Source organism: Sphaerodactylus townsendi, linkage group LG04 (genome assembly GCF_021028975.2).
Source record: "Sphaerodactylus townsendi isolate TG3544 linkage group LG04, MPM_Stown_v2.3, whole genome shotgun sequence".
NCBI lineage: Eukaryota > Metazoa > Chordata > Lepidosauria > Squamata > Sphaerodactylidae > Sphaerodactylus > Sphaerodactylus townsendi.
Genome location: NC_059428.1, coordinates 154,296,322 through 154,314,461, shown reverse-complemented (window position 1 = coordinate 154,314,461; position 18,140 = coordinate 154,296,322). Strand labels below are relative to the sequence as shown.

Below are 18,140 nucleotides of genomic sequence, written 5' to 3'. Positions count from 1 at the left end.
ATAAATGATCCCCTTTACCCGACACAAAGAAATAAAATTTTAAAATACAGGTTTGCATACCCCTGAATACCCCAGAGTACTAAACAGATGCAAAATCCAGCGCATCTTGAAATACTGAACAGACCTGTGCTTGTGCAGAAAGGGAAATCACTGTGTTTACATCTGGAAAATTACAGATGTAATTATGCTGGACTCTTATTAGAAACAGCAATCCAAAAGGTATGGAGAGATCAATTCCATTCAAGGCGTTCTAATCTCTGTTGGTGCTTTATGGTAGTAAAGGGGGCTCTTTGAAGTTCATATACAGATTTTCTTATTTCCCCACGTTAATTATGTTTGCAACTTTGAAGAAATTCATCAATAACCTTTACATTGCATAATAAATCCTCCCCCCAAACCCAGCTAAAGTCTTGGAACCAATCTAAAGCCTGCGCATCTTTCGGGAGGGCGCCGAGACAAGCTCTTCCCTCTGTGAGAAAATCCATCAACAGTTTGAGCCATATGTTAGAATGAAAATGACAAATGGTTTGTTAGTAAATACTCCCAACAAATCTGTTAGTTGTTAATTGCTGTTTTGAAAGGAGGGGGTGAAAAGCTCTGGCAACCCTTTCTAGTTTGAAAAGGCATTTCAGGCTTCACCATTAAACAATGTAACCAGTTTATTGTATTGATAAATTTGGCTAGACCCCACTTTTCTCCCCGGTGAGGACCCAAAACAGCTGACATTGTTCTCTTCTCTTCCATTTTTATCCACATCACGACCTTGTAAGGTAGGCTAGGATGCAGATGGGTGACTGGCCCAAGCTTCCACAGCAGAGAGGGGATTCGAACCTAGGCCTCCCGGATCCAAGCCATGATACTCTGGTCGCTTTGCCATGCTGGCTGTTATTAGAAGATTAGTACTTAACCTCCAGTGGTTATTGAAGATTGAAATTTCCCTTCTCCCCTTCTTTCATTTAGTGGAGCACTAATTAGAGTTCAGATTTTCTTTTTAATTTGACTTTTTTTTTCTTTTGTAATTGGCAGTAAGTAATATTCCTTCCTTTGAACAGAACAGTCCCCAGAATATTTGGTCGCACTCTATTGACTTCGGAAAAGTTATCACCTCCTTCCTTCCTTCCTTCCTTCCTTCCTTCCTTCCTTCCTTCCTTCCTTCCTTCCTTCCTTCCTTCCTTCCTTCCTTCCTTCCTTCCTTCCTTCCTTCCTTCCTTCGCCTTCACTTTTCATGGCTGATTTGCAGCCGTGGCCATTCTGGTTCCCTTTCTCCCCGGCCCCCTCTCCCCCCCTCCACAAGATAAATTAATTATACAATAAGTAATTTTCCATTGTTGCGTTCTGCACAGATCAGCAAGTTAAGAAGGACGGTCTCATTTAGGTAAATAGTCAGGTTTGTAAATGGCTATGACCCAGGATGTAAGTCTGTGATGGAGTAGTGAATTAGAACTCGTTCAAACTCCTATTCTGCCGTGAAGCTACACAGTCCTTTGGAGAGCTACGCAGGTTCTTCAGATTAGAGTCCAGCGCTTTTAATCACCTCACCATGGTGGCAGTCATAACACGCCCAAACAATATGGCTATGAAGTCCTTTGTGCCTTTCATGAAATTTATCAAATTCATTGTGTCCAATATGTTTTGATAGGAAACGGCAGGGAATTTGGTTAAGATTGGCAATATGGATACACGAAACTCAGCTTTTAGACCCTCACTATTACTAAGAGTATCTACTGAGCTTGCATGCCAAGATTGCGCCCCTCAATTGCTCTCTCCAATGGTGGGAAGCCCCACATGTTGGCTTGGGCACTGACTCTTCTCAGCTGTGTTTCCAATTTCTGCTGCAGAACACAGCTTTGCTCCTTCTGTGTCTAGCAGCCGATGGCTTTCCCGAAAGCTTTGTTCGCACTCCCCTTTTCTGAGCCAGCGTGGTGTAGTGGTTAAGAGCAGGTGCACTCTAATCTGGAGAACCGGGTTTGATCCCCCGCTCTGCCACTTGAGCTGTGGAGGCTTATCCAGGGGACCAGATTAATGTGTGCACTCCGACACATGCCAGCTGGGTGACCTTGGGTTAGTCACAGTTCTCTCAGCCCCACCTACCTCACAGGGGAAGGGAAAGGAGTTTGTAAGCCCCTTTTAGTCTCCTTACAGAAGAGAAAGGGGGATATAAATCCAAGCTCTTCTTCTTCTTCCTTCTCCTGGACATGTCCCTGCCATTGACAATTCCCTTCCTTCTTTGGAGGATAAATTCACCTCTCTGTACTGCAGTTCTACCTGAGTCGCTTCATTTGATGCCTGAGTTCTGTCATTCACTGGAGCAAAACAAAAGAGTTGGATTGATGTATCCATTATAAATTTATCTTCTCTACCATCACCCTGGCAGACAGTCCCAAATCTTCCCAATCTCTCTCTCTCTCTCTCTCTCTCTCTCTCTCTCTCTCTCTCTCTCTCTCACTCACACACACACACACACACACACACACACACACACACACACACACACACACACACACACACACACACACACACACACCCTTGTCAGTGACTTAACCCATCCCCGCTGGAATAAGAGAAAACAGAGAATCTCTTGTCTCTGTCTGGTACTGATCAGTGTCTAAGTGAAATTGTGGCCTCCATTTAACCAAACCTGGCATCTTTCTTCCTCTAGTTTTGAGAAATTAAAGCACACAGAGGCCTTGCTGGTTGAAAAGGCATCCCCGATAATGTCCATAAAATGATTTCCATAAAGTGATTACTTCTTATGTGTGTGTATGGTTTTTTTTAAGCAAACTTGTTTTTTTCGAGTCTTCTGAATTGTGGAAATGAATGATGGAACTTTTGTGCGCCTTAGTATTTAATTTGCAGGGAACTGTATAAATATTGTAATTGGAGATTCCAGAACGCCGCATTAAAATTGTAAGACGTTTCCATTATCCCTTATAATGGAAAATGAAATTAGAAGCTCATCTGTGGAAATTGAAAAGGAAAAGAAAGTCGGCTTCTTGACAGCTTTTTGGTCCTCTCGGCGGTTATAAATAGGCCCTCAACTTTGCCGGGCTAGCCACCTTTCCTCATAATCACATCCCTATCCCAGCACGGTTGTCTTTCTCGGGTTCCTTCATTGTTTTCTTAAAAAGAAATTCTCATCGGGGGATAAAGCTGCTCGTAGCCGAAACGCCAAAGTTCCGCAGCGTCTGGGAGCTGCACGAAAAAGGTTAAGCTCAGAGCATTCTTTGGCCATGCCGTGCTTTGATGGGGCTGAGTTTAGTCCAAACCCTTTACCCCTCCTTTTTCCCCCCCCCCCCCCTGAATTTGACAGAAGGAAAATAACGTGCTTTTTGGAAAAAAACGTTTTGCATACTATTGTCTAGTGAACACACACACGCTTATATTTAGCAGTAGCTGCCTTCCGTTCTTTTAAAATATAAGTCCCAGTTTTCGTTTGCTTTCTTTCCAGGTTTATTAGAAAACAAGGTTTGGATCGGCTGTTCCTGGAATGCGACATGCATATGTGGCGTCTGGGAGACCGGAAAATTCCTGAAGGGATCACGGTCGACGGGGGTTCGGACTGGTTCCTCCTGAACAGGAAGTTTGTGGAGTATGTCACGTTTTCTAGCGACGACCTAGTGACGAAGATGAAGAGGTTCTATTCGTACACGTTGCTTCCAGCGGAGGTGAGCCTTTCTCTGCTGCCCTAGCTGATCGCTGCCTTTGCTGATGGGCAGCAGCTTCCCAGCATCTTGGTGGGAGAAAAGTTTCGTGCAGCGCCGGTTCCTTGAGGTCTTGAATCAGAAATGCCAGAGATTGAACCACGGGACCTCCCAATTACAAAGCAGAAACTCTGCCACCCAAGGGCGGCCGCTTCTCTCCGCACCTCTCACCCGCCACAGACCACGTTTTCCATAGGAAGTCTTGCTCTGAGTGGCGGTTGCTGAGAGCAAAGTACACAGGCGACAGCCATCTTCCTGGACGCAGGCTGTGAAACGTTCGGTCATGATGCCCAACCATAAAAGTCCTCTTTTTAATCCTATTTCTCCTAAAGGACAAAAAAAAATGCAAGGTGTCCCCTTCACCTGGGAGAACTTTTCCCCCCTGTGCGTTCTCTCCAGAGAGCCTGCGCCCGCACAAAAGAACTCGGGGCGGTGGGTAATTGAGTAGATCCCCCCCCCCACCCACCATACACCACCACCTCCCCTAGCCTGAAGTACAATGTCTGCCTTGATGGGCTTAACCAGGCAATTCAAGCATAAAATCCATATTCACTGAGCTGTCATTTAACATTTAAAAAGAGCAGGGGGATTGTCTGAGTGGGTCAGCCATACTAAATGCTGTGCCATTTATTTATAGAGCACCCAGTGGTGGGTTTTACCAGAGCAGTCACTGCTCTTTAAACTCACGTTATTTTTTTGTCTCCCCGCAGCTCAGTTTGATCGGGCTTCACATTTGCCCCTGCAAGATTTCCTTTGTGTCAGTTTTCTTTTTTTTAAAGTTCGCTTTCTTGTGACCTCTTAACCATGCATCGGTACATATGATTTATATAAGAGCTGAAATTATAGTGATACGGGGATATAATTAGGAAAGCCTGATGGGAGATTCCTCAGATCAGCAGCCGGAGACTTCAATATTTTGGCAGTAATCACAGGGGACAGCGTGCCCTTCCGCCACCTGAGGGTGTCTTGCATGTTTCGGCACAAGGTCGTTTTTAGCTCACGGCGCATTTCTGCTTCAAGGGAAACGCTGGTGTTTTAGGTGGGCCGGCTTATGCTGATAATATTGGTTATCTTCCCAGGCCTTTCGTTCTTGCACAGCCTCACATATGAGACTGTACAGATTTCATTGAGAAATTAAAAGATACACTGTCGGTATTGGCCTTTTTGTGCTCGTGTGGGGCAGCAGCTACTGCCAAGGCCGCAATTTAAAAAATCTGCAGAGTCAATCGAATCTCCAGTAGCCAATCAGAAGCTTTGCCGGGCTGAAGCTCTGCTTGGTCCCACCCACTTCCTAAAAACTCTTGGCAGCCACCACACTGGGGAACCATGCAGTAGACCGCAGCTTCTTGTATTCACCTGTCTCCAAAGCAGCCAATGACATGAGGCTGCTACCCACAAACCTGCTGGAAGGTTAGATCACCATTTGGCAAGTGGTCACACATCACTTCCCTCATGCCGGGCTGAGAGAAGGGCGGGTTGCTGCCAGAGCCTTCTGCTTTCTCTGATCCCAAGCAGAATGTAAACACTTTGGCCCCTTCCGCACATGCGGAACAAGGCACTCTCAATCCACTGTCACAATTGTTTGCAAGTGGACTTTGCTATTCCGCACAGTCAAATCCAGCCGCAAAATGCGATTGAAAGTGGATTGAAAGTGCCTTATTCTGCCTGTGCGGAAGGGGCCTTATGCAGCACTACAGACAACAAGAGTGGCTGGGCACCCCAGGAGAATCTGACGGACCCAAACGTTGTTGTTGTTGTTGTTTCCCCTTTGCGAAGTCCTTCTTCCACACCGTCCTGGAAAACAGCCCTCACTGCAACTCCATGGTGGACAACAATCTGCGTATCACCAACTGGAACCGTAAGCTGGGCTGCAAATGCCAGTACAAGAACATCGTCGACTGGTGCGGCTGTTCTCCCAATGACTTCAAGCCTGCGGATTTCCACCGCTTCCAGGTGAGCAATCACCTGATCCAGGTGCCGGCTGTGTACGACCGGTGGGCTTGCAAAGCCTGATATGTAGGAGCTTCAGTGACCTACAGTCAAGTTGCAGCTGTCTGTTAGAGTTTTATTTTGCCCGTCCTCCAAAGAGTTTAATCCTAACAGTGACGCTTTAAAGCAGGTTAGGCCAAGAGAGGGTCACCTTGTGGGCCAAGTGGGGATTTGAATCTAAGGCTTTCTGGTCTCAGTCTAAACCAGTGGTTCTCAACCTTCCTAATGCCACAACCCTTTAATACAGTTCCTCATGTTGTGGTGACCCCCAACCCTAACATTTATCCATTTTACAGATGGAGAACACTGATGCAGAGAGTATTAGGCGACCCCTGGGAAAGGGTCGTTCGACCCCCAAAGGGGTCCCAACCCACAGGTTGAGAACCACTGGTCCAAACACTACACCACCCTGTCTTTCTCTGAGACCTTTAGCAATTTATTCAGCAGGGGGAACCATATTGGGACGTCCCATCTCTGCTTTCTTACCCTCTTCTATACTGCTCACAAGACAGAGCCCTAAAGACTCACACCTCTTGGCAGGCAACTATGCCTCTTCACGCGTGCACAGAATCTAACTTATGTCAGCCTACTCCGCTAAAATGGCCAGGCAATTTTCCCTCTCATTTAAATGAAATCAAAATCCAGGGGAGGGGGTGAGCGGTGGGGTTTCGGGGGGATGTTTATCGCAACGTTGTGTGGAAAATAAAACACACAAGCTGTAATTCCAATCCTGCAGTCTCTGTTTGGTAGACAGCTAAGTGAAGCGCTGAGGTAAATCTTTTCAGAAACGCAACGGCAAAGCTAATGATGCTGCTTGAAACGGTTGTGTCGCTTGTTAGCGCTCCTTTGGGTAACCATTGTGCAGTTTTCGTTGGAGGGGAATATAGCTCCTGTCATTATCTTGTTATTTAGGATGACAGCTTGGCATTCGAAAATAGGTACCGAGCTCAGAAGCCGTTTAGTTTTAATACAAATTAAACCCCTTTTCCTGATCAACCCAGCAAACCACCAGGCCGACCTTCTTCGCACGCAAATTTGAAGCTGTGGTGAATCAAGAAATTATCGGCCAACTGGACTATTATTTATATGGCAACTATCCGTCCGGCACACCGGGCCTTCGGTCATACTGGGAGAACGTGTACGACGAACCAGACGGCATCCACAGCATCAGCGACATCGCGCTGACCATGTACCATTCATTTTCCCGCTTGGGTCTGCGGAGAGCGGAGGCCTCTTTCCACGCCGACAGAGACAACAGCTGCCGGTAGGTTCAGAAACACCTTTCCCTTCAACTGTGGACACAGGTCAAAATACAAGAAAAGAGGGAACACCGAAGGTCAGACTGGGCATGGTTGGTCCCTTGGCTGCCAAATTCATGTAGATAGCAGAGGGGAGGTTGACCTGGAGATTTCCAAATTCAAACAGACCAAACGGACAATAAACAAGGGAGGATAAAAACGATAGGAATCTGACCTAGAAGAAGAAGAGTTTGGATGTATATCCCCCCCTTTCTCTCCTGTAAAGAGGCTCAAAGGGGCTTACAGTCTTCTTTCCCTTCCCTACAACAAACACCCTGTGAGGCAGGTGGGGCTGAGAGAGCTCCGAAGAGCTGTGACTCGCCCAAGGTCGCCCAGCTGGCCTGTGTTGGGAGTGCACAAGTTAATCTGGTTCCCCAGATAAGCCTCCACAGCTCGAGTGGCAGAGCAGGGAATTAAATCCGGTTCTCCAGATTAGAATGCACCTGCTCTTAACCACTACGCCACGCTGGCTCTCCTAGGTGGCTCAGGCTAGCGTGATCTCGTCAGATTTCAGAAGCAAAGCAGGGTTCCGCCTGGTTAGGACTTGGATGGGAGACCGTCAAGGAATACCAGGGTCATTATGCAGAAGTAGACAATGGGAAACGACGGCTGTCAGCCTGTCATGAAAACCCTACTGGGTTGCCATAAGCCGGCTGCGACTTGGCGGCAGTTTACTCACACTAAAAGGATAAGAGTGATGGCCACTCACCTGGATACCTTTAAAAAGGGCTTGGACAGATTGATGGAGGACGTTAGAAAGGCCTGCTTTGCTAAGAGCTCAATTAAGCCATTAGTACTGAGAGGGACAGGATCATTTCCACTGTACGCAGCAAGGTTGCTGGGCTCTGTAACCCCCTCCACAGTTGGGCATATGCCTTCATTGGGCTGAGAGGAGGAGGCAGGCTCACTTCTAATCCCAGAGTGGGGAGCTAAAGAACAGTCCAGAACAGAAAATCTGTTGGTAAGTTGAAACCCATCTGCGGAAGGGACTGAGTGTTGACTGCTGGTGTAGAAGTCAATTCTGGTTTTTTGGCATGATTTTTGACTTAAAGCTGAGTTGGAATTTGAACGGTTACGCTTTCTGGCTTTCATAACGCAGGGGCTGCAACAGAGGTTAAAACAGGAGCTATTAAGACTGACTCTTCAGGTGTTGGCTTTGACCCTTAAGGCCCTTTACGGCCTGGGGCCCTCATACCTACAGGACCGTCTCATCTCACACGTCCTGAGTCGCGTCCTTCACTCAGCGGGGGCGAATTTGCTGGTGGCCCCTGTCCCTCTATGATGTGGCTGGCCTCTACGCGGGCCAGGGCATTTACTGCCCTGGCCCCTCCCTGGTGGAATGCTCTTCCTCCAGTAGTTAGGGCCCTGCGGGATCTTGGAGAGTTCCGAAGGGCCTGCAAAACTGTGCTGCTCCACCGAGCTTTTGGGGGGGGGGCACTGAGCCCGCCCCTCTCATTGCCCTGTGCACTGGCTGTGTATTTGACCATCTGCCAGCCCCCTCCCAGGGTTTGATCACTGGGGTGTGATGCCAGACGTCTCTTGCTATTAACTATTTATTGAAGGTTACTGCTGCTATAGTTTTAAGGTTTTGTATAATTTTTAACTGGAATTATTCAATTTGTTTTTATTGTGTTTGTTGTTGTTTTGCTGCACACCACCCTGAGCCCTTCAGGGGTAGGGCGGTTTATCAAATCGAAGGAAGGAAGGAAGGAAGGAAGGAAGGAAGGAAGGAAGGAAGGAAGGAAGGAAGGAAGGAAGGAAGGAAGGAAGGAAGGAAGGAAGGAAGGAAGGAAGGAAGGAAGGAAGGAAGGAAGGAAGGAAGGAAGGAAGGAAAGGGAATTAAGATTTATGAAAAACCTTTTAAAATACCTGATAGAGTCCTAATTAAACCTGTTAAAATCTCTTTAAATATAGATGATTAAAACAGCTAAGGTATTCAAAACAACATTTAAAACGTTTAAAACAACTTTAAACGAGGGACATTACGGTATCACAATTGCCTACAAATCAGACTTCAGGGGGCAATTTCGTTTTCAGTTGAAGCCTCATTATGCACTGTCATTCTAAATGAGCGGTAAAAGAGGCGGCTGGGGGACGCTCAGCTCCACTCCTCATACACAAACATCAAAGGGCTCTGCCCTTGAGTAGCATAAACACACCGAGATTAAGAAAATACTAAAAGATAAGGACTAAAAGGGTGAAAAAAAGTAAAATTTATCTTGGAAGGTGGGAGAGCTCCGCCAGGAGCATCCTCTCAGCAGGCGGAAACTGGAAACTGGAAACTATCAATTGGACAAATTGATAGAGGAGAGGTTGATCTATGGCTCCCAATCTTGATCCTTCTTGATCTGAGATTGCAAAAGCCTTAGCAGACCAGGTGCTCGGGAGCAGCAGCAGCAGCAAAAGGCCGTTGCTTTCACCTCCTGCAGGTGAGCTCCCAAAGGCACCTGGTGGGCCACTGCGAGTAGCAGAATGCTGGACTTGACGGACTCTGGTCTGATCCAGCAGGCTCTTTCTTATGTTCTTAAGAGGGCAAGGATCAAGATGTACGAGCTCTGGCCAGTTTCCCTCCACAGCCAGTTCCCCCCAGGCTGGAGTGACTCTGCAGTTACTATCTGATGCAGTCCACTGGCAGACGTAGACCTTCCCGTTCCCTTCCTGGCAGCTGTCTTCTCACCCTGGGAAAGTTGATTCCCTGGGAAAGGGGATTCTCGGGGAAAGTCGATTCCCAGGACCACAAGACTGTTGAGGGGAAAGGAGGCAGAATTTCCCCTCCCCTCCCTTCTTGCCTAAGTGTGTGTGTGGGGGGGGGGGGGTATGGCCACGTTGACCCTCTTCATTGAAGCCCCCAACCCCTCTGGCTGTTCATCTACGCAGCTCCTTCAAGCCAGGAGTCATCTTTCCCGGAGCAGTGAGAGGAACAGCTGCCCTCCTGATGCCACCAGATCGCTGGGTTCAGTCCCCTTGTCTGTCCCCAGCGAGGCAAGCATGCTTCCTGTATGCAGTGCGCGATTTTCCTTTTAATAAATGGCTGCAAGTGATCATAACGCCCTCAACCTTGGTCGATTTCACCTTCTGTTTCTCTCCTCCTTTCCAGCTCTTTCCCTTTCATTCGTTGCATGGAAGGGGCCCTGCAAAATCAGCGAGCAATACAATAATTCATTTCTTAGCAGCGTAGCAGCCGCAAAGTGGGGCGGGGGGGGGTACATCTCATCGCATTTGGGGCAAAGTTGCCTGCTTCCTGCAGCCAGCCGTCCCCTTCCGAACCCAGCTAGGATGTCTGGAGGCTGTATCTGGAGAGGCTTCGGCAAGTCAGAGGCACCCCCTGCAGGTCATTTCTGCTCCCGCTCGTTTTGACATAGGCTTCTTTTGAAATAGTTTTATTTATTTCCATCTCCGGGTGCTTGTTATTTGAAAAAAAAATATTTAAACTAACCGCTGCCAGGAGTCTTTTTTCCCTTAACGTTTTTGCGGAGGCTGTCAATATTTGCTGCAGAGGGTGCCGAGAAGGTGGATAAAAGCCATGCTGTTAACTTTTATTGGCTGTTTTTACTCAGCTGTCTGGGCCTCTTGCTCCCTTGGCATTTTGTCTGGGGTTTATTTCTCAACCTCTGGGAATTGCACAGTGCTGGTGCCTTCTGGAAGTCCTGGCTTCAGGTCCAAACCAGTGATGAATTCAGCAGGTTCGCACCACGTCGGCAGAACCGGTTGTTAAAATGGTGCTTTGCAAACAAACAGTTGTTAAATTATTTAAATCCCACCACCAGAACTGGTTGTTAAATTATTTGAATCCCACCACTGGTCCAAACTATGTGTGAGACACACCCTCAGATCCTGTTCTTTTTCTTTCTCACACCCAACATAGTACCCATCAGAGCCATGATTCCCACTGCCCCTTTTTCTGGTGCCCGCCAAGTGTTTTTAGGAAGAGAGTGAGTCAAGGTAGGGCTTTTGTCCATCATGGTTTCTGATTGGCTATTGGAGATTTAATTAGTGGTGTAGAGTCTTTAAAACTCCTCCTCCTCTTCCTCCTCCCCCTCCTCCCCCCCTCCTCCTCCTCCTCCTCCTCCTCTCCTTCGTCTTCTTCTTCTTCTTCTTCTTCTTCTTCTTCTTCTTCTTCTTCTTCTTCTTCTTCTTCTTCTTCTTCTTCTTCTTCTTCTGTTGGTTCTGCCCGAATTATCCTCACTTTGCAGACTCACACAGACTTGTGGCAGGTCAGATTGCAAGCAAGGCTTGAATTTAGCAAGCTGTTCTTTCCAGTGCATCAGTAGAAGATGGTGTCATAAACTTCTTTGTACAGCCCTCTCATTTTGTCTTGGGAGGGCGTCTGCCCTATTTTTCTCAGATCAGGCTTTTGTGATCAAGGTGCCCCAGAGGGCCAGGATGGTACCAGTTGCTTGGCAGCCTGAAGAATCCCATTCAAATGAAGAAGAGGAGGAGGAAGAAGAAGAGTTTGGATTTATACCCCACCTTTCTCTCCTGTAAGGTGGCTTACAAGCTCCTATCCCTTCTTCTCCCCACAACAGACACCTTGTGGGGCAGGTAGGGCTGAGAGAGTTCTGAGAGAACTGTGACTAGCCCAAGGTCACCCAGCAGGAATGTAGGAGTGAAGAAACTCATCTGGTTCACCAGATAAGCCTCCGTCACTCAAGTGGAGGAGTGGGGAATCAAACCCGGTTCACCAGATTAGAATCCACCTGCTCTTAACCACTGTGCCACGCTGGCCATAAACACCATTAATCTGTGCTGTTATTGATCTGTTCCTTCCTGCACGTTCATGTTTTCCAGGTACTACCCAATGGGCCACCCAGTTTCAGTCCACCTCTACTTCCTGGCTGACCATTTTCAGGGCCTCCTCGTGAAGCACCACGCTACCAATTTAGGCGCCAGCAAACTGGAAACCTTAGAAACATGGGTGATGCCCAAGAAGGTCTTTAAGGTCGCCAGCCCCCCGAGTGATTTCGGCAGGCTGCAGTACTCAGAGGTGAGTCTCTCTCGCTTTTCAAAGGCCTCGTTTCCTTACTGAAGCTTCGCTGAGATGGTGAGCTTGTGTGAGACCTCAGACTGCCGCTCGACCCAAAAATGAGAGCTGCCCGGTTTGATTCCGTGTTCACGTCTGAATTTAATCAGGTTGGAGCAAAAAAAACAGTGATGTCCAAATCGAAACAGCAGATGTGAGAAATTCTACATCATTCCTGTTTGATGAGAAATACTAACACTAGAAGAATTTAAAAATGTCACCCTTTCTAAATACTAATACTAGAAGAATTTAAAAATGTCTAAAAATGTCTAGAATTTAAAAATACTAACACTAGAAGAATTTAAAAATGTCACTGCCTAATTCGTATAGCATTGCTGGGGCTCTTTTATGGTTCTAAAACTGATGTTGTTTCGGTTGTCGTCGATATTTAAACCATCTCAGGCTGCTTTTTTAAAAAGTGAGAAGCGCTTAAATAAATAAATCCAGGCTCCTAAAACAGAGCGGGAAGAGACAAATATATTAACCTTGTTTAAACTTCTATGCCAATAAAGGTTCCATATGTTGGGGAGAACCACACCTGGTGCGTGTGTTTCCCTTGAAAAGTAGCAGAGCGGCACAGAGGCTGAACACAGGGAAGCTTAACTGAGCACACACGCGTGGTTGAGCTTGCTAGAGAGAACTTCAGACACAAAAGAAAGTCAGAGTCGTTTGTAGTTTCTAATCTAATGAAAAGATTATTTATTAGTGAACTCCATTCTGGATAGAAAGGTGGAGAGTTAGGTTCACTATCTAATCTAATCTAGCTGGATGGAGGCGGATGCGTAGGAGACACATCCTCTCCCTAGGCATGGTGAAGGTAAGATGGAGAGGTTCGGAGGAGAAGGCGGAAGCAAGGGAGGAAGTCCCTAAGAGTATCAGTCTACATCAAAGGGATAGAGTCAGCATGATAGAGTAAAGGTGACAAATTCCTAAGTCCCAATCTAGCCACTAGCTCGCTAGTAAAAAAACCCTCTGTAGGATGAGGCAGGAAACAGTATAAAGTCCCTTTCTTCCAACACCATATTGATTGATAGGTGTATTATTTAAACTAAACCCCCCCCCCCCCCCTGTAAATATAGCTGGTGAGAGAACATGGCAAAAGACCCCCTCCCTGTCGGCAAGTCTCGCTGTATTGTTGGAACAGACCCTAGCTGAGACAGCTCGGCCTTGGAGAGAATGTTGAGAAGCCAGCTCCTTTGTCGTTTTGAATCAACCTTTGCAGCAATTTAACAGCCGCCTGCCAACGTGCAGTTGTTTTCATAACGAGAAACAAACCACTCCAGCACTTTAAAATTCTCAAATGCACAGGGATGGCAAAAAAAAATCTGACTGACAGCCGGTCTTTTAATAGCAATTTAGAAGCAGTCAGAGAGCGGCAACTTTTAAAAGTTTCTCAGCCCCCCCCCCCTTTCCTTGGAACGCTTATAAAAGCTTGGATGAGAAATGCGTCGGCAAAAGTCTGCATTTCAGGCCCGAGCCTGACATCAAGATCTGGCCTCCCGTGCAGTTGGGGAGGGGGGCAGGTTAGATTGAAGTTACGTCCCATCTTCTCTAGTGCTTGCTGCACGTTGGATGAACAGCTGGGGACGAATGGCAGTGCGCACGTTGCCACGGACCTCAGTTCAGACTCAGAAAAACCACAAAGAGCCAGCGTGGTGTTAAGAGCAGGTGGATTCTAATCTGGAGAACCGGGTTTGATTCCCCACTCCTCCACCTGAGTGGCAGAGGCTTATCTGGTGAACCAGATGTGTTTCCGCGCTCCTGCATTCCTGCGGGGTGGCCTTGAGCTAGTCACAGTCCTTTCAGGACTCTCTCAGCCCCACCTACCTCACAAGGTGTCTGTTGTGGAGAAAGAAGGGGAAATGAGCTTGTAAGCCACCTTGAGTCACCTTGCAGGAGAGAAAGGTGGGGTATAAATCCAAATCCAAAGATTACAGGCATAGCGGGAAATCCTCTGCCATGTACCCCTGTTCCAATGCCAGAGGGACAAAGAAGTGGGCGGAGACACAGACCAGAATCCCACCGACAATCCAGTAGTGATGTTATCATGTCAGAGGGACCCTCTAGGATTCACCCACATGTCTGGGGATGAGCCTCTGTATAGCCACTCTCTTTATTGTTAGGGCCAGATAAACACTGGACGGGCTGGGCCACGGACAAACGGCATGTTACCAGGAAGATCTGTCTTTGGATCTCCGGGCAGTTTTTTTGTCTTTTATTTCCCCACCATCTTGCAGAAACTGCAAACAACACAGAGGGGAGGAAATATCTGAACATCTCTCCTGACCCACAGTACCTTTTTTAAGAGGAGCCTTCCATCCTGTGTGTGTGTGTGTGAGTGTGCGTGCGTGCGTGCGTGCGTGCGTGTGTGTGTGTGTGTGTATGTACTGGATTTTTCCCCGCCCTTCCCTAGTAGGCTCAGAGTGGTTTCCAACATCCAATAATACAAATATAAAAGTTTATAAATACATTAGAAGAAGAAGAAGAGGAGGAGGAGGAGGAGGAGTTTGGATTTATATCCCCCCTTTCTCTCCTGCAGGAGACTCAAAGGGGCTTACAATCTCCTTGCCCTTCCCCCCTCACAACAAACACCCTGTGAGGTGGGTGGGGCTGAGAGAGCTCCGGAAGCTGTGACTAGCCCAAGGTCACCCAGCTGGCGTGTGTGGGAGTGTACAGGCTAATCTGAATTCCCCAGATAAGCCTCCACAGCTCAGGCGGCAGAGCTGGGAATCAAACCCGGTTCCTCCAGATTAGATACACGAGCTCTTAACCTCCTACGCCACTGCACAGCTTGCTAACCTCCTACGCCACTGCTAGCTTACACTATACAGTAAGAGTCGTGTACATATCACTTTATTATTAATATCACTCAAACGAGAGGGGAGAAAAGATAGGTTTGGTTTACTATGCAATCCTGGGCAGAGGTGTAAGGGTCTGTTACTCCAGTCATCAAACGAGACTCAAGAAGGTTTCAAGAGCTTTATTGGACCCACGTCAGCCAAAGGCTCAGATAACCGAAACTAAAGTTTGGCTCTCTGGCCTCAGTATATACCTAGGAGTTACAGAAAGGTTCAACCCAAAATCCCCCCTCCCTCGCATTCCCATAATATCAGCATTTGAAAGGACGGTGGGAATAGAGGCGTTGTTTGGGACAGACAGTTCACTCCCTCGGTGGAAGGCAGATAAGAGTGAACATTTAAGCTCTATTGACTAGTTATATGCAAGCAGGGGGAGGCCTCCTTAGCCTCGAGCAATGATCATGGCTGAGCCATCTGTCACCTTGGTGTGGACGGGCGAACTGCCAGGCCGAGTATGGCGCAGGCCTGACAAGAGGTCTCCCAACCTAGGCCTGTCCATTTCAGCAGGCTGAGATTGGCAGAGCTGGGCATCTTCTTGCACTTGTCAGAGGCTTCCGTGCTAAAACTGTACCGGTGACACAAAAGTTTGTTTCTGGCCTCGTTAGCAGCCGCAATTCATCACGCAGGACAAAATGAGCTCGGGCGGCGAGCAATCAGCGTCTACCGTGTGGACCTAATGTTCCTGTTTGTGTTGAGCAATGAGACACAAACTAGTAATCAAGGCATAATTTATCTTAGGCAAATTTTAAATGGGAAGCCAAGCAGGCCTTGGAATCAGAAACATTAGAGGACAGTCGGGGCAAAGAAGGCGTTGTGGAGGGAGGGAGAGAAAATCGTGTTGATGTGTTTGGGGTTGTGTAGGGATGGGTGGAGGAAGGGAAAGTGAGGATGGGGTATGAGTCTGAAATTGTGTGCATCGAAGGACACTTCCTGGGGTGCCTGTTGGGTGCGTGGATATCTCAAAGAGGGATCTTCCACTTGGTTGGTTGTGGTGGGTTTTCCGGACTGTGTGGCCGTGGTCTGGTGGATCTTGTTCCTAACGTTTCGCCTGCATCTGTGGCTGGCATCTTCAGAGGTGGATCCCAGAGATAAGTTTGTTTCACACTGTGTCTAAGTGAGAAGGAAAAGTTTAGTGGGATATATTGTCACAGTGTGAAACAGACTTCACTCTGGCATCACACAAAAAGATGCCAGCCACAGGTGCAGGCGAAACATTAGGAACAAGATCCACCGGACCACGGCCACACAGCCCGGAAAACCCACCAGAACCAGTTGAATCCGGCCATGAAAGCCTTCAACAATACATTGATCTTCCACTTTGTTTTGTAGTTCCAAAGGTTTCCTCTATGCTGCATTCCGGCCCTCCTTAATTCCAGTTTAAAGAGGAGAAAGCTAGGTTGCTTTGACCTGTAAGTGGTGTTCTTAGGGTGCTCTTCCACAAGGTCATACCAAAGGGCTCTACCCAAAGCCTCAGGAATATTCTAGAAGTACTCTCTCCGGTGCAAAGGCTTCACCCTCCAGGTTTCGCACAGTTCACTTTTCACTGCTGCACCAATTAAGAACTCTCTATAAACTAGTGATTTTCTTTCTTTCTTTCTTTCTTTCTTTCTTTCTTTCTTTCTTTCTTTCTTTCTTTCTTTCTTTCTTTCTTTCTTTCTTTCTTTCTTTCTTTCCTTCTTTCTGTCTTTCTTTCTTTCTGCAAAAAAGGTTGAAGCTGGGGCACGTTAGTACAGAATTTATTCTGTATTCTACCAAGCCAGCATGGTATAGCGCAGTGATGGCGAACCTATGGCACGGGTGCCAGAGATGACACTCAGAGCCCTCTCTGTGGGCACTCGCAAACAGAGCCCCCCCCCCTCCACATCTAGGCTGGCCTGGACCACTGGGCTCGATTATTAGCATTAAACCTAAGACCTAGTTTTGGGGAAGCAGTATAGGTAACCCTGTTAAGTGCTGTTAAACCTCACTGATTTTTTTCATCGCGAGAAAGGAACTAAAGAAACCGCGATCAACTTTACCTGGAAATTGCTTCGGTTGCTGGCAATGGGGCTTGCTTCTGAGTAAACCCTCCTAGGGTTGTGATTCACCTGTTGGAAGAGTTGCACAGTTGCTTCAAAGCAAAGCCACCGACTACCACCAAGCTTACTCTCGAGTAACGCACGCCTCGGAGCCAACCGTTTTTTACTAAACTAAAACTCAGTATTCAGGTTAAATTGCCGTGTTGGCACTTTGCGATAACTAAGTGGGTTTTGGGTTGCAATTTGGGCACTCGGTCTCGAAAAGGTTCGCTATCACTGGCTATAGCGGTTAAGAGCAGCGGACTCTAATCTGGAGAACTGAGTTAAATTCCCCCTCCTCCACATGAAGCCTGCTGGGCGACCTTGGGCTAGTCATAGTTCTCTCAGAACTCTTTCAGTCCCAACTACTTAGCAAGGCTGTGGGGTGTGATGGGGGTAGGCCATTGTAAGCCACTAAATCAAGATCAGGCGTGACTGAAATACGGGAAGGAGTCTCCTTATGATAGACAAAAGCGGGGAATAAAAACCAACTATTATTATTATTGTATTGTCGAAGGCTTTCACGGCCGGAATCACTTGGGTGCTGTGTGGTTTCCAGGCTGTATGGCTGTGTTCTAGCAGCATTCTCTCCTGACGTTTCGCCTGCATCTGTGGCTGGCATCTTCAGAGGATCTGATGTTGGGAAAGCAAGTGGAATATATATACCTGTTGGAGTGTCCAGGGTGGGTGAAGAAACATTGTCTGTGAGTAACAAAGAAGACAACCAGGTCAATAGGTGGGAGCATCTGAATAGAAGTATCCTGGCCTTTGTTTCCTTTGTCTATAGTCATCCTATGTTTGTGTGGAGCTGGTTAGACACTGTCTTGACTCTAGTATTTTTCAACACTGGCAGCCAAGTTCTGTTCATTTTCATAGTTTCTTCCTTTCTGTTAAAATTGTCCATTATGGTCCAAATTGTCCATCCTTAGCTTGCTTTTTTAACCGTTTTTGTTAGCTGGTCATGTTGAGTTTTTCTTTCGAAAAAAGCGCGATGCAAATATAATAAATATAGATTTCAGATTTTTGCGCGAGGGCCAAAATACACCAATCCCTTTAGAGAAATCTCCAAAGAATTCTGACTGTTTGTCTGGGGTCCGTTGAATTCTGTTGCTCATGTAATATTTTCATTCTCCAGTTGTTTGCCATTTTTTATTTCAGATTCTTACTTTATGCCCATTATCTCATAGTTTAGCGTTTCACCATTAAATACAAATCGG

General features: G+C 47.1%; 1 protein-coding gene across 2 annotated transcripts in view; it reads left to right on the top strand.

The window, feature by feature from the left end:
- The window catches only part of XYLT1 (xylosyltransferase 1), a 170,880-nt gene that overhangs the window by 137,424 nt on the left and 15,316 nt on the right, over positions 1–18,140 (top strand). For both annotated transcript variants that reach the window (XM_048493210.1, XM_048493209.1), the window contains exons 7-10: positions 3,449–3,665; positions 5,478–5,654; positions 6,692–6,954; positions 11,777–11,972. In XM_048493210.1, coding sequence (XP_048349167.1) covers positions 3,449–3,665; positions 5,478–5,654; positions 6,692–6,954; positions 11,777–11,972 — 853 coding nt within the window. The remainder of the gene's footprint in view (positions 1–3,448; positions 3,666–5,477; positions 5,655–6,691; positions 6,955–11,776; positions 11,973–18,140) is intronic.